The 16,503-nt window shown below is 47.6% G+C and overlaps 1 protein-coding gene across 2 annotated transcripts in view; it reads left to right on the top strand.

The window, feature by feature from the left end:
• The window catches only part of EPHB2 (EPH receptor B2), a 257,539-nt gene that overhangs the window by 227,683 nt on the left and 13,353 nt on the right, over positions 1-16,503 (top strand). The window contains exons 7-11 of one of the 2 annotated variants that reach the window (XM_069078481.1): positions 2,616-2,778; positions 4,430-4,538; positions 6,312-6,379; positions 13,364-13,486; positions 13,921-14,168. In XM_069078481.1, coding sequence (XP_068934582.1) covers positions 2,616-2,778; positions 4,430-4,538; positions 6,312-6,379; positions 13,364-13,486; positions 13,921-14,168 — 711 coding nt within the window. The remainder of the gene's footprint in view (positions 1-2,615; positions 2,779-4,429; positions 4,539-6,311; positions 6,380-13,363; positions 13,487-13,920; positions 14,169-16,503) is intronic. The other variant, XM_069078482.1, reaches the window with a different exon arrangement.

Here is a 16,503-nt window from a genome sequence, read left to right as displayed (position 1 = left end):
ATGCTTAAGAGAAGGGAGCATCTTTTACCTTTCTTTGTTTGGGGGTTTTGGGTTTTTTTTTTTTTACTTTTTGGAGGGCAGTTGGGGTTAAGTGACTTGCCCAAGGTCACGCAGCTAGTAAGTGTCGAGTGTCTGAGGTCAGACTTGAACTCAGATCCTCCTGACTCCAGGGCCGGTGCTCTATTCGCTGTGTCACCTAGCCACCCCTACCTTTCTTTATATCACGTAACAGTGCTTAATAAATGCTAGGTGGGTTGAGTTGAGGAAGACAATATGGTAAATACAAAATAATTTCAGGAAAGAGAAAACACTTAATTGAGGGTCAGGAAAGGCTCTGGGTAGGAAGAGGTTTGTTTGTTGTTATTTTTCACTTATATCTGATTCTTCATGACCCCATTTGGGGTTTTCTTGGCAAAGATACTGGAGGGGGTTGCCATTTCCTTCTCTAGTTCATTTGACAGATGAAGAAAATGAGGCAAACAAGATGAAGTGACTTGCCCAGGGTCATACAGCTATTAGATGTCTGAGGTTGGATTTGAACTCAGGTTTTTCTGACTCCAGGCCTGGTGCTCAATCTACTGTGCCACCTAGTTGCCCAGGAAGAAGGACATGAGCTGAACTTTGAATGAAGCTTTGTGGATGGAGTGCATGCCAGACATGGGGAAATAGCCTGAGCAAAGGTGCGGGGGTGGGAAGTTGAATGCCAAGTAGGGCAGTTTGACTGGAACAGAAAGTGCATGAAGGGAGCAGGGGTGTTGATAAATGTTTAACAACTGTCTCTCTGGGGGACAAAATTTTACTATTACACACATTTAAGTTTGATCTGTATTATTAGCATTTTCTCTTTCTTAAATCTAAAAAATAAATAGAAACAATAAATCAATCCCTGACTTGTAATGTTTGCCAATTTCCAAGGCATAAAGGCTGACATGGAAGATTTAACCAACAGTTCTTGAGTTGATGAGCTGGCTCTGGCACATCCCTAGAAGGGGAGGAACATGAAATAAATCCTGAGAAGAAGGTAGAAGGCAGATGTGAAGGGCTCTCAAGTGCCTTCTAAATGTAGTACAGTCACCAAAAACTTTTGGCAGGGGATCTTATTTTTAAATTATTAATTTGCTAATCACATGGAGCATAGATTAGAGAGGGGAGAGATGAGAATCTAGGAAAGTAATCAGGAGGTTCTTCAGTGTCCAGGTGAGAGGTGTTGGGGCCTGAATTGGAGAAATATAAAGAGGAAGGGTCAGGTGTTGTGAAGGGAGGTAGGCTCAATAAGACTTAGCAAGTGATTGAATAGAGGGGACTGTGGAGAGGGACAATGAAGAGCTCAGGATGATTGCAAGGCTTTAAACTTGGGTGATTAAAAGAGACAAACACAGGCTCAGAGATTCAGAGCTAGAAGGAGCCTGAGAGGACATTGGGTGGGTCCCTTCACAGAAATGGAGAGGTTAGGAGGAGGGGGGAAGGCGGCTTTGGGGGGGAAATATAATGAGTTCTATTTTGGACAGGTTGAGTTTGAGACAGCTGTAGGACAAACAGATGATTTCCAGCAGGCAGGTGGGGATGAGTTATTGGAGCTCAGGAAAGAGGAGGGCTGGAGATTTGGGAGACATCTGCCTGGAAGTGATAATTGAACCCAATCCACATATCCCTGGTTGAATCACTTTGAATGGTGAACTGGAAAGAATACTGGACCTAGAATCACAAGAACCCAGGTTCAGGATCTAACTCTAACCTTTATAAACTTTTTGGCCACAGACAGTCATTGAGCCTCCAATTACCTCCTCTGTGAAATAGGGCCATCATACTTACACAATCTACCCGCTGGATTGTTGTAGAGAGACTACTTCAACAGCTGCATCCAAACTATCACAAAGCTGTCCTTTCATCCACTGAGCCCAGATCTTTCTTTGTTGTCCATAGTTTACAGCACATCGTTTATACCCATTTCTTTGATTTATTTAAATTGTCTAGGTCTTTTTTGAGTGTGTCTTATCTCTTTTATTAGCTTATAAGATCACTTTGCAATTTAAGTCATTGTAACTTAGAACATAGTATGTCAGATCCCAGAGGGCCCTTAGAACACAGGATGTCAGAGCTGGGAGGGCCCTTAGAACATAGAATGTCAGAGCTGGGAGAGCCCTTAGAACACAGGATGTCAGATATGGGAGGGCCTTAGAACACAGAATGTCAGGGCTGGGAGGGAGCCGTATTAGCTGTGTGACCTCGAGCAAGTAAGAGGATTGTAAAATCAGACATTTCCAGTTAGAGGAGGCCTTAGTGGTCCTTGCCTCCAGACCCTTTATTTTACGGGTAAGTAAACTTATGGGCAGAGAAGTGAAGTCTGAGGTGGCCTTGGTGATAAGTGGCAAAGTGGCAAGGCCTTCCAGCCTTGGCGTGGGAGCCTCGATTTCCTCATGTGAAAGCAAGGCTCACAATCCCTGGAACGTGCCCCCTCAGAGTCATGCAGCTTGGGTGGAAGTTCGGGCCATGGGCAGAGAACTCTTTGCACACCTTCCAGGACTCTAATTATCAGTTGTGCTGGTGGTGGTTGTGATTCGGGCTCTTCTTCTTCCTTTGTATGACCTCTGACTCTTGTCTTTGTTCCTTGGCAGGACCTGAGTGAGTACAATGCCACTGCGGTCAAAAGCCCCACCAACACAGTGACCGTGCAGGGCCTCAAAGCAGGCACCATCTATGTCTTCCAGGTGCGGGCACGCACCGTCGCGGGCTATGGGCGCTACAGTGGCAAGATGTACTTCCAGACGATGACTGAAGGTGAGACATTCCCCTCTCTGGCAGAAGTACGCAAAGGAGGGCCTGGGAAAGAAGGCCCTGAATACATGGGAAGAGAGAGTGAGCCACAGACAGCAGCTTTCCTAGGAGTGCTGGCCTGGGGATGAAGCCTGGGCAGGACTGTCTGAGTCTGGGCATTGTGGGACTGAAGGAGAGAAGGGTCTCTCAGACCGAGAGACCTGGGGGCCAGACACTATATCCCCAGGCATAAGCCCCTCGCCATCCCAAAGCCTCCATGGTGCAGGGCAGAGGACACTGGGTTCGTTCCCTAGTTCTACTGTTAATCACTTTGGGAAATGCTACACTTTCCTAAACCACAGTTTACACATCTGTAGAATGAACAGACTGGTCTAAATAATCCCTAAGGTCCTCTCCTTCTCTGACATTTTATGTTCTCACAGTCCAAGTTCTAAGGTCCCTTCCCCCAAGCCTGATATCCTACAATCTAACATCTCTCCCAGCTCTGACATTATGTATTCTAATACTCTGTCTTCTCAGGTCCCTTCCATGCTCTGATATCCCATGTTCTAACATCTCTTCCTGCTCTGATATTGTGTTCTAACAGTCTGTATTCTAAGCCATCCCCCAAGCTCTGATATCCTACGTTCTAACATCCCTTTTAGCTGACATTCTATGTTCTAAATACCCTCCTAGCTCTGAAATCATATATTCGAATACTCTGTGTTCTAAGGTCCCTTCCAGGCTCTCATATCCTATATTCTAACATCCCTTTTAACTCTGACATTCTAGGTTCTAGAGACCTTTCCCACTCTCATGTTCTGTGTTCTAAGGTCCTTCCCAGCTCTGACATTCTGTGCTCTAAGAACCCTCCCAGCTCTGATATTCTGTGTTCTAAGGGTCCTCCAGGTTCTGACATCCTGTGTTCTAAGGGCCCTCCCAGCTTTGGCATCCTGTGTTCTAAGGGCCCTCCCAGCTCTGACATTCTGTGGTTTAAGGGCCCTCCCAGCTCTTATATTCTATGTTCTAAGGGCCCTCCCATCTCTGACATTATGTATTCTAAGAGCCCCTGCAATCTCTAAGAGTCTGAGTCCAAAATCATGTGATGAAATAAGTCATCAGTGACTCTACCAAGTGCCCAGTGTGATAGTGAGCACAGGGTCAGGTCAAGTTAACAAATCTTTATTAAGCACCTACTAATGTGTCCTACAAGCAGTGTGCAAAGAAAAGAAAAATGTAATGCCTGCCCTCCAGGTGCTTACAGTCTAGTGGGAGATACAACCTGCAGACAGGCATGTATAAACAAGCTATATACAGGATAAATTGGAGCTAGCCTCACCTGGCCTCAAAGAGCTTGTAGTCTAGGAGAGACAAGATACCTAATAGTATGATACAGTATGTGATGATTTCCCTAACACTTTGAGTATTCAGAAGAGGAAGAGATGACTGTGGCCTGTGGTCATGAAAGGCATCTCCAGGTTGCACAGCTCACTTTACCTGGCACTGGGAACAGGAGTCAGGGAAGGAGGGAGATAACAAAGGACTATTGCTTGATTGCTGGGGAAGAGCTTGAAACATGGCCTGTGGATGGGGAGGAGGAGGGAAGGGTCTGGGGAGGAGGGGTCAGTCCAGCCATGCTGCCACCCTTCCTGACTCATCCCACATCCTTCCCCAGCTGAGTACCAGACGAGTATCCAAGAGAAGCTGCCTCTCATCATCGGCTCGTCCGCGGCAGGGCTGGTCTTCCTCATTGCCGTGGTGGTGATCGCCATCGTGTGTAACAGGTGCGCCTCCCCCCGCCCTGGCCCCTTCCGTCTGTCCACCCGAGTGCCGGGCTCTGTCTCTCTGTCTAGGCACTACAGGTATGCCTCCTCCCTGGCGTTCATCAGCCTGTGTTAGAACCATCAGCCAGCCTTAGAACAGAGCAGGCATTTGTCTACAAGGTGTTGTCTAAGTGCTACCCACCCCCACCCCCTAAAAACCAAGCACACAGCACTTTCCCAGCCTTCGCTTCCTCCAAGGGGATTAGACTAAATGACCTGTCAAATGGCTGAGGCTCTAAAGGCGATGATGAATGATCCTTTGATCACCCCCCACTCCCCCAACTGACCCATTATTGGTGTCTGAAATTCTTCCATTAGAGATTTATTTCTTTGGGTTGGATATTGGACTTCTCTCTGAAAAAAAGCAAAGCCTTCACTGAGAGGGGAAATATGCTATGTCCCTGGAACCAATTGGTGGAAATTACTGGGAGGGAGATTTTCTAAGGATCAGAGCTGTTTTCAAGTGAAGTGAGTGCTTCCTTTGGGCGGGAGTGAATCCCTGGGCACAGCAGCTCTTCACAAAGAGGCTTAGAGGCCTTTTGACAGGGATACTGGAGGAGGAGATTCAGGCTTTGGGTTGGTGTTAGACACGGTGACCTCCGAGTTCCTGTCCAGCTCTGAGATTCTAGGCTTCTTGCACCAAACTGGGAATAATCTGGTCAGATTGCTGTCCAAAAGGACCAGACAGCAGAAGGGTGGCTCTGCCACTTAGCTGCTCTGTGACCTTGGGAAAGTGACTTTATTAATCCCTCTGGGCCTCAGTTTCCTCATTTGTAAAATAAAGGGCTTTCTAAGGCCCATTCTAGCCTACTAAAGGGCCCATCCTCTCCATCAATCAATAGACATTCACTTTAATAGCTGCCTATTCTGTTCCAGGCACTTTCCTGATGACAGATGCTTCTGGTTAGTGATTCCATACAATTAATTTATTCGGTACAATGTAAGTTATCTGAGGGCAGGAAGGGATTGCATTTTACTTTTTGTAACCCCAGCACAGTGCCTGGTACATAGTAGGGCACGCATAGAGATTACACCTGTGATTTCATTGGTATAGGGAACTCCCCTGACCAGTATAAGTTGGCACCTTCTCTTTAAGGTGCAGAGAAACTCTTAAGAGAGTTGCCTAGAACACTGAAAGATGAAGCTACTTATCCAGAGTCACAAAGCCAGGATCTATCAGAGGCAAGACTTGAACCCAGGGTCTCATTGGCTCCAAGGCCTGCTCTCCCTTTTCCTCACTGCTTCTCAGTAGATCACATAGTAGGCACCTAATAAATGCTCATTGAATTGATGTATTGGGGTGCTACCAAGTCCCATGCTTGGCTCTGGGGTACAAAAAAGATCTGACACAAGGCCCTGCCTTCCAGACACTTACAGGAAAGCACCAGAGGGATAAGGGTTGACAAAGGAGGACATACTCCTTGACAATGATTTCCTTAGATTTAGGAGAGGATGGAACCAGAATAAAGATGGCAGGTTAGCCAGAAACCAGAGAGGGGAGGGATAACAGGAAGGAGAGTGGGTAACAGGGGAATGGCTGGGAAAGGGGGCAGAGTAGCCCATTACTGGGGATGGGTGGCCTGGGTGAAGAAGGGGTGCTTGTGGTGGGAGAGGGAGGGGCCTAGAGCCTGAGTAAGGGGCCCTGAGAGGCTCCACCCGCCGCACCCCCAGGCTAGGACTCCCAGCTTCCCTCCTGCTCATTCGGGTTGCTTCAGCTCGTGGTTTTTGTTCCAGAAGGCGGGGGTTTGAGCGTGCCGACTCCGAGTATACCGACAAACTACAGCATTACACCAGCGGCCACAGTATGTATCCACCAGCCCCTGAAGGGGCCTCTGGGGGGACGTGGGATCCCACGGAACCTCTGGTCTCACTGAGAGGCCTTCAAGAAGATGGAGAGTGGGAGGCATGAAGAAGGGGCTGGAGAGGGACAGGAGAGCAGGGAGGTGAGCAGAGGTGGAGGGTAGGTGTTCCAAAGAGGCCAGGAGCTAGGAGAGATGAGCGGCCAGAGGAGCAGGGTAGGCCGTGATCCAAGGAGGTGACCCACAGTGTAGAGAGGGGATGATAGACCAAAGAAGGGAAAAGGGAGAGAGGGACTGGAGGTTAGAGATTGGGCAAAGAGGGGAACAGGTAAAGTCACAGAGTAGATGGAGACAGGACCAAGGAGAGGGGGTAGAGAGAGCACAGGGAGGTGAGCAGGGAGGGACAAAGAGGTGGGCTTACTTCAGAAAGGAAAGGTAAGTGGAGGAAGAAGCTGGAGAAGAGTCAGAGACCTGAGCAGGGGATGGGGCAAGTAGGTGAGCAGGGAAGGGAAATTAGAGCCCAACTAAATAGGGAAAAAAGGGGGGAGGAAGATGAGGGGGGAGGAGTGGAAGGGACGCAGGAAAGGGGCCTCAGGAGATGAGCATGGGACAAGGTAGAGGTAAGATGAGGCACCCCTGAGATCAGGGGAAGTAGAGAGTGAGCAAGGAAAAGAGAGCTGAGGAGGGGCTGATGCAAGGCCCAGATGGGGGAGCAGAGGAAGGTCTTCCAGTCTCTCCTTCTCCCTACGTCCCTTCCCCTGTGGTTCAGGCCCAGAGCCCAAGTACAGTCCACACTCTCTAGTGGGGGGGGGGCGCTTCTTTGTCCCTGTCCCCTCCAGTTCCAGCTCCAACCTTCCCCTGCATTCCCTTCCTTCCCACATGGTCCATGGCCCTCATTCCAGAAATATGAGCCCCTCTTCTGAAGGGGGGCCTGGCAGCCAGGTTAACCACAGGGCTTTTCTGTTCTGGCCAGATGAAAAAAAAAACTGACCCTCAAGAACCTTAGAGGTGAAAACTTTCCTTTCTAGATGTTCAGTAGCTAAGGAGGTAAGGGCTGCAGTATCTACCAAGGGTTCATCTCCCCAAGGATGAATGATGGCTACTGGGTGTAGGCTAAAAGCAGGGATAATGGCTAAGAAGGCCCCCTGGGTACACTGAACTGGGCCATCTCCCGTAAGCTCTAAGGCTACGTGGTAGTCAGGGTAGTGGCGGTGGTTTGACCCATCTGGTACATAGTGCCTTCCATGTCTCCCTCAAAGTACTTTGCTACATCTGCTAAGTGTGAAGATGACTTAAATTTTAACTTCACATTTTTAACTTCAAGCTGTTCCTTCTTTTCCTGAATATTTATAATAGCTTCACCAACGATGTATTAGCATTCCTGTTTATGGAAAGGTTTTTGGTTTGGTTTTTGAAAGGACATCATTGGGGATATGAGTAGAAAAGCAAGTCAGCTCATGCTCTTGAGAAAGTCACATTTAGGAGCTGCCTAAATGGTCACAGATGAAGGCAAGAATGGGGAGGGAAAGAATGACAGAGCATCAGAGAGAAGGGATGGCTGATGAAGCAGATTAGCGGAAAAAAGCATCATCCTGTTCCATATAGTAAGAAACTACTTTGATTTCATACTTTTCTATCTTTACGAAGGTGTTATTTATATAGAAATGTTTTAGTTCTATTTCCTTCACAAAGGAACATACAAGTTATACTTCAAATCAGCCTGCCTACTTACTAATTTAAGAAGCATCCACAAATGTGAACATTTGATAAATCATTTTTATGTAAGCTGGATGATTGGAACAAAATAGAACTTTTTACAAATGAAAATTTAAAAAGAGCTGGCCCATTTGTGGTAAAAATATCACGCAGCCAGAGCTTAACTAAAGGCAGTGTCCTTAGAAAGAACCCTAGCCGGGAAATCAAGATACCTGGGGCCTCGGCCCAATTCTGCTACTTCCTTCCTGTGTGACTTAGGAAAGCTATATACCCTCTCTGGGCCCCAGTTTCCTGATCTATAAAATGGGGAACAATTCTAGATGATAGATACTCAACCTGAAGTCAGGAAACCTGGGCTTACGTTCTTGCTAGCCCAATGCCCACAAAGATAGTTCGTCTCTCCAAGCCTCAGTTTCCCCATCTGTAAAATGGATAGAATGGTATTTGTATTTCTGGGAATGAATTAGTGTGCTCAGGGAGTGTCTAGAGGATCAAATGAAACTATCCACGTGAAATACTTTGTACATCAATAAAGGATACACACAAATATAGCACATGGTCAGGTGTAGCAGGAGCCAGAGATGTCAGAGTGCCTTGGGAATATTGGAGTTGGAGGGCATCAGAGAAGAATCAATGGAGGAGGTAGCTTGCAGACCATTCCAAGCAGCATTTATGCAAATGCTTAGAGGTGAGCCATAGAATTGTTGAGTTCAGAGGGCAGCTGGGGGTTGGTTTAGCTGTGGTGTAGAGTGTGCAAAAATTCCATCCACTGGGATGGATTAATATCTGTAAAGCACTTCACACAGTGGCTGGTACTCAGTAGGTGCTTAATAAATGCTGATTCCCTTTCTCCAGTGGGAAGAAAGCCTGACTAGGCAAGTTAGAGCTAGGGTAAAGGACTTTAAAGGCCAGGTAGAGGACTTTCTCTTATCCTAAAGGCTCGAACGGGAGAGTAACATGGTCTGCAGCCAACCATGGATTTGGCAGCTGTGTAGAAGACAGATGGGAGCAAGGAGGGGATGGTGGTGGTCATCGTAATGGAGAGCACCATTACTGTATCAGGAGGCAATTACAGCTGCCAGATGAAAAGCAATGAGTGCCTGCAGACGCCCGTTCCAGCCTTGTCACATTCCATGACTGTGTCTGCCATTTAGATCAAGGACGGTGAGGCAATGGTTCTGCACAGTCTTGAGTCAGCAAACATCCAGTAGCGTTCACCGTGCTCAGGCTAACTGAGGCACAATTGTGGGCTGGGGCATTTTTTTTAAGGAGTTTCAATGAACCAAAACAAAAAGTGTTTACAGAATTAAACCTTCAGTTGTGGAGGAAAAAACCATGGAGATGTAGAACGTGAGAAGGAACAAAAGACCATGGAATGTGAGAACATAGAAAGAGCTAGAAAGGACTTCAGAATGTCAGCCGGGCAGGTGGCCCACACCTGTGATCCCTGCTACTAGGGTCATGGTTATTGTTGTTTTCAGTCATGTCTGATTCTTCGCGACCCGATTTGGAGTTTTCTTGGCAGAGATACTGGAGTGGTTTGGCATTTCCTTCTCCAGCTCATTTGACAGATGAGGAAACTGAGGCAAACAGGGTTAAGTGACTTGTCCAAGGTCACACAGCTAGTAAGTGTCTGAAGCCAGATTTGAATTTAGGAAGTTGAGTCTTCCTGACTCCAGGCCTATCCACTGCGTCACCTAGGAAGGCTGGGGCTAAAGTGGATCAAATATTCGCATTGTTTGGCAGCAATATGGTGAGCCTCCAGGATCAAAGGGCTACCATGCCTTCTAGGGAGAGAGAAACTGGCCCAAGTCAGAAAAGGACTGGGTCAAAGCTTCTGTACCAATCAACAGTGGGATCAGGCCTGTGAATGGCCTCCATACTTTCAGCCTGAGCAAGATAGGGAGATGCAATCTCAAAAGAAAAAGAGAATATAGAATGTTAATATTGGGAGAGATCTTAGAACATAAAGTGTTAGAGCACAGAACAGCAAAGTTGGAATGAATGTTAGGACATAGAACAACAGAGCTGGGGTGGACCTTAGAACATAGAATGTCAGAACTGGAAGGGACCTCAGAACATGCTAAGACAGCACTGGGAAGGACCTTATAATTCATCTGATTTTGCAGAGAAACAAATTTATATCCAGAGACAAAGTGACATCATCATTATAGCCAATGTGTATGTAGTGCTCTGGGGCAGCTAGGTGGCACAGTGGTTAGAGCATCAGGCCTAGAGTCAAGGAAGACTTATCTTATGAGTTCAAATTCGGCCTCAGACACTTACTAGCTGTGTGACCTTGGGCAAGTCACTGAACCCTGTTTGCCTCAGTTTCCCCATCTGTAAAATAAACTGGAGAAGGAAATGGCAAATCCCTCCAGTGTCTTTACCGAGAAAACCCCAAATGGGGTCATACAATAGAAAAGAATAAACAAAGAAACAAAAATGTGGTGCTTTAGGATTTGCAGAGTATTTTACAAATATCTTACACCCACAAAATTAGTGGAATTGCTAGAACCTGGGCCCCTGACAGTCAGGGAGTACTTGGCACTCTGAAAGGTCTTCAGTTTCCAAAATGCTCCATTCTCTGAACCTGCGGATTCACCAGGACCTGACTGTCTGTGAAGATGAGGCTCAGGCTTCAAGTCTAGGCCATCCCACTCCCACACCCAGACCATGTTACAACCAATAGCCAGGATTTCGATCCAGTTGACAGGGTTTCAGGGAAGGTGGGGGCAGGGCATGCAACTGGGGAAGACAATTTCTCTCCATGTAGCACTAACTAGCCCTTATGGGGATTGAGTTTAGAAACTGGGCCTCGTTAGCACCAAGCTCTGACCCACCAAGCTCCTGGCCCCGGCTGGCAATTAAAGCAGGAGAGATTTTCCCCCTGTTCTGCAGGGAGAGAAGATCAAAGCCTTGGAGCTGGATACAGGCAGGTAAGCCGCAGGCCTTTGCAAGCAGAGGAGTCTGCAAATCTTCTAAGGCTGAAAACCTAGAGAAGAAAGGGGAGGACTTTTTTTTCCAGGGAGCTGACACCAGTGCCTGGCTAGGACTAATTCAGGAGGGGAGAAACCAGGCTGACTGACTATTCCAGGAGGAGTCTCCATTTGCTTCCTGACTGTGAATTCAGTCAGCCCCAGATCCGAGGGCCAGGTTCTAGAAGGAATACTCTGCCTTTTAAAGCCAGTCTGTACAATGAGAGGGAGCTAAGTTACTGACCAGCCAAAGCTCAGGGATCTCCTGAGAACAGTATAGAAATACTGCTTCCTGTTCCTCTGAGCCCTTTACAATTCACCAGGGGCAAAGACCCAGGTTCAGATCCTGGCTGCCGCTTATAAATGATCTGATCCTAAGCACTACATTTTCCTTCTCAAAATCTGGTTTTTCCCTTTGTGAAATGTAAGAGTGAAACAAGATGACCTCTGAATTCAGTAATCAAGGACCTGGATTTGAAGCCTGGCTCAGCTACGTGCCCACAATCGGAAACAGCTAGGCGGTGTAGTGGATAGAGCACTAGTCCTAGAGTCAGGAAGATCTGAGTTCAGATGCTGCCTTGGACACTAGCTGTGTGACCCTGGGCAAGTCATTGAACCACTATGACCCTCAGTTTCCCCATCTATAAAAGGATCATTTAGTACACCGGATCTTTGTGATCATCAATTTACAACATTTAACTCCATAAATGTCAGTTGCAATTGTTATTTTAGACTGTTGCTGTTTAGTCATATCCAGTTCTTTGTGACCCCATTTGGGGTTTTCTTGGCAAAGATACTGCAACAATTTGCCATTTCCTTCTCCAGCTCATTGGACAGATGAGGAAACTGAGGTAAACAGGGTGAAGTGACTTGGCCAGGGTAACACAGCTAGTACGTATCTGAGGCTAGATTTGAACTCTGGTCTTCCTGACTCAAGGCCCAATGCTCTATCCACTATGCCACCTAGCTCCCCATTTTAGATGGAGGAACCAAAGCAAGAGAAGCAGGGCATGTTGGGGGTGGGGGAGTGGATAGAATTACCCAATTTCATTAGAGTACAGAAGGCTTGGAGAGGAGTTCATGGGTCAGTGACATGGTACAGTGAAAAGTGTTTGGAGTCAGAGGTCCTAGATTCAAATCCTTATTATATATGTGACTGTGGACAAGTCACTTCCCCCCTCTTTGAAACTGAGCTTTCTCATCTGTAAAATAAGAGGGCTGGGAATATATAATCACTAAGATTCTCCCACCCCCAGCTCTAAATCTAAGACCCTCATATGAGCTAAAACTAAAAAGGCAGATTGATGTGCATTGGTGTGTGGTGGAGGGCTCTGGATGCCAGACCCCAGCAGTTTGACCATTGACCACAGACGTAGAGACATTGAGTTGACTTAGTGGACAGTAAGCAGTCCCTGAAAATTTGGATGCATGTGAGGGACATGACCAGGGATGAAGAAGGAAATTTCTTCATTTGAAGTAAAAGATACTGGGAAATAACTTGCGTGGTTGATTGGATACTTTATTCACTGATTGTAAAAAGAAATTATTTTTTTCAGTGCCTATCTATTTTTCAGATCCATCTTGTTTTTAGGGATATAGCTTATATTTGAATATGGGAGGCACAAGCCCCCTGTAAGAGCTTATAATTCACTAAAGATAAAATGCATACACAGCACTTAAAACCAGGCAATGTGTGAGAAGTAACAGTGTAGACAATAAATGAAGTTAGAATGCAGGGGAAAGACATAGCCTTTGAATGGGGGGATCAGAGAAGACACCGTGGAACTCAAGCTGGGCCTTGAAGGATTGGGGAAATTCTGATAACAGTCACTCTCTTAGAACCAAAGGAGCAGTGTGGTATCATGGGAAGAGCCTAGATTTGGAAACTCGGATAACATGGGTTTGAATTCTGGCCTCCAACATTTATTAGCTGTGTGAAACTCTCTAGCCTGTGGTTCCTTCATCTGTAAAATGAAGGGGTGGGATCCCTAGTGCTAAATCCTTATGAAAACGCTTTACTGGATGGTGGTATTTTCTCCTCTAGTCTCCCTTGTCCTTCTTGGCTCCCCCTTTCTCGTCACCCCCACTCACTGTCTTGTTCTGGGACGTGCCTTTTTCCTGGCCAATTTTTATAGGCTGGCATTGGGAGGACACTCAGGAATGGCTTTGCCCAGCCCAGGAGTGTCTGCCTGCAGCTGAGTGCCCCTTCCCAGCTGTCTGTCTGTCTGTCCATCCGTCTGTCAGTGTCCACAGTTTGGTGTGACTGAGCCCTGATCTCATCCCCCTCCCCCAGTGACTCCAGGCATGAAAATCTACATTGACCCCTTCACCTATGAGGATCCCAACGAAGCCGTGCGAGAGTTTGCCAAGGAAATTGACATCTCTTGTGTCAAAATTGAGCAGGTGATTGGAGCAGGTAGGTGGGCGGGGGCCCTCCCGGGCACCATGGCCTCTGCCCTCCGGGACCCCCCTCAGTTGCTGGGAGAGTCCTTTGTAGATGTGTAGGTCTAAGGGTGGGAGGAGGACTGCCCTGGACCCCTTCTCCCCAGGGGAGTCTCAGGGGGACCAGGTTCAAGTCACCTACTTCATTTTTCATACTGACCAAGGTCAACTTGATGAGAAGGCGATTTGTCATCCCACTTCTGATGCTTCTTCTCTGAAATTCTGGTTACTGTAGATGGAAGGGAGCGTGTATAGGACCCTGTGTCTGAGAAGATTGGGTTGGTCTTTGGGAAGGAAAAGCAGCAATCTGTACAGACCCCAGTGAGTGGAGATGACATGGAAGGGAGGCCAAGGCCGAACTGCCACCCCGTGAGTGATCTGCTGTCCTTTTTTGTCTGCCTATGCCAGGGGAGTTTGGGGAAGTCTGCAGTGGTCACCTGAAGCTTCCAGGCAAAAGAGAAATTTTCGTGGCCATCAAGACCCTGAAATCAGGCTACACGGAGAAGCAGCGACGAGACTTCCTGAGCGAGGCCAGCATCATGGGCCAGTTCGACCACCCCAATGTCATCCACCTGGAGGGTGTAGTCACCAAGAGCACACCGGTCATGATCATCACCGAGTTCATGGAGAATGGTTCCCTAGATTCCTTCCTCCGGGTAAGAGAGGGCAGAGCAGGCCAGGGACTAGAGGGAAGGAAAGGAGGAGGGGGACAGCAGGGAAGCAGAAAGAGGAAAGGGGGTGAGTGAGGTCAAGCACCACAGGCTACTAGAACATAGAACACCAAAGCAAGAGGGTGGCTTGGACCCACTCATATTCATGCTCCTTCCCAACCAAAGCACGTGTTTTATCATATGGAGGTCAAAACTTTGCCATTCAGATTGCTATCATTGTTGTTCAATCATGTCTGACTCTCTATGACCCCATTTGGGGTTTTCTTGGCAAAGATACTGCAACAATTTGCCATTTCCTTCTCCAGCTCATTTGATAGATGAGGAAACTGAGGCAAACAGGGTGAAATGACTTGCCCAGGATCACACAGCTAGTAAGTATCTGAGGTTGGATTTGAACTCAGGTCTTCCTGACTCCACACCTGGCATTCTATCCACTGTACCACCTAAGGCCCATCTAATGGAGTTATCATCACTTCAGTGGCCAGAATCACTTTGTAGAGAGGCCCTAAAACCAAGATGTACTCATTCTCACCAGAGGGATGTCAAGTCACATTTTTTTTTGCCTTTTGGAGGGCAATTGGGGTTGAGTAACTTGCCCAAGGTCACACGACTAGTTTTTTGTATGTGTGGGTGTTAAGTGTCTGAGGCCGGGACCGAATTCGGGTCCTCCTGACTCCGGGCCAGCGCTTTACATCAAGTTCACATTTAAATACTCGATATTCTTATATTCCCACAGATCACAGCTCTCCCTAGGGCACACCCACCCCTCTGAGCATCCATGTTAAGAATCCTCCTTAAAACTGCCAGGGATCCACTCCTAAAGGCCCCCATCAACGTGTTAACTCACAGTCCCTCAGCTTTGCTACAGCCAGGGCACCTTCTGACATCCACCTGTTTTCTCCATATGCTCAGTCTCTGCTTCGTGCTCTTGTTAGGAATACTCAAGGGCTCTGACTTCCTGACCTGCCTCTTCCTCTGATGGCTGGTGTCAGGACACTGGGGGAAAGGGGTGGGAGCAGCTCTCTTCCACTCAGGCTTATAGCTAAAATGCCTTCAAATTTTATAAAAAGGGACCTTAGGTAATAAAATATTAATTAGCACATGGGATTTTAGAGCAAGAAGAGACCTTAGAACACAGAGATGGAAGGGTCCTCAGAACACAGGATGTCAGAGCTGGGAGGGCTCTTAGAACACAGGATGTCAGAGCTGGGAGGGCCCTTAGAACACAGGCTGTCAGAGCTGGGAGGGCCCTTAGAACACAGGATGTCAGAGCTGGGAGGGCCCTTAGAACACAGGATGTCAGAGCTGGGAGGGCCCTTAGAACACAGGATGTCAGAGCTGGGAGGGCCCTTAGAGCACAGGATGTCAGAGCTGGGAGGGACCTTAGAGCACAGGACGTCAGAACTGGGAGGGCCCTTAGAACCCAGGATGTCAGAGCTGGGAGGGACCTTAGAGCACAGGACGTCAGAACTGGGAGGGCCCTTAGAACCCAGGATGTCAGAGCTGGGAGGGCCCTTAGAAGACAGGATGTCAGAGCTGGGAGGGCCCTCAGAACAGAGAGGGTCCTTAGAACCCAGGATGTCAGAGCTGGGAGGGCCCTTAGAACAGAGAATGTCAGAGCTGGGAGGGCCCTTAGAACCCAGGATGTCATGTATATAAAGAAGGTGAATAACAGCCACTAACGGTGACAGTGTAAGTTCAGTACCGTTCTGGTGTCACCTTCACTGCTGCAAGATTTTTAAAAAGGGAGATATCCCTTTGGATGAAAGCTTTGTGAAGGATTGAGGACTTAAGTTGCTCCTTGAAGGACAGGACTAGGCTAAGTGAGCCGGACCAAGGAAAGCATTCCAACTAGAGGAAAGAATGTGAGCAGAGCAGTGGGCCCTTCTGGTAGGTCTGAAGGGCACTGGAGACACTAGTCCTCCTGGAAAAGAGAGCTCACCAGAGGGCCTCAGGGGACAGAGCCATAACTATCTATTTTGGCCCCTGGGCAAGTGGTTCAGAGAATGCTCAGGGCAGCAAACTACCCGGAAATCCACTTTATAATTAATGCTGAGAAAATAATACCAGGAGCAATTAGGAGAAATTCATTTGAGCAAGAGGGGGAGTTAATTAGACAGTGACTCACAGATTATTCACCGTGCCCAGGTCTGGGAGTTTGCTATTTTGACTAATTATTCTCACCCACTGGGTGCTAAACTCCTTTGTTTCTGTGCTGGAGAAAGCCATGTGTGAAAGGGTCTGAAGCCCCTGATGTGAAGGCCCTGGGCCAAAACCCCAGGTGCCCCCTCTTTAGGCCTCCATGGCTTTAGCTGTAGCA

The sequence above is a fragment of the Petaurus breviceps genome, unplaced genomic scaffold (assembly GCF_028583685.1).
Source record: "Petaurus breviceps papuanus isolate PSGF00001 unplaced genomic scaffold, PetGlider_PUasm1.0 91041, whole genome shotgun sequence".
NCBI classification, from domain to species: domain Eukaryota; kingdom Metazoa; phylum Chordata; class Mammalia; order Diprotodontia; family Petauridae; genus Petaurus; species Petaurus breviceps.
Note: the sequence above shows the minus strand (reverse complement) of the source record. Positions and strands in the feature narration are given on the sequence as shown.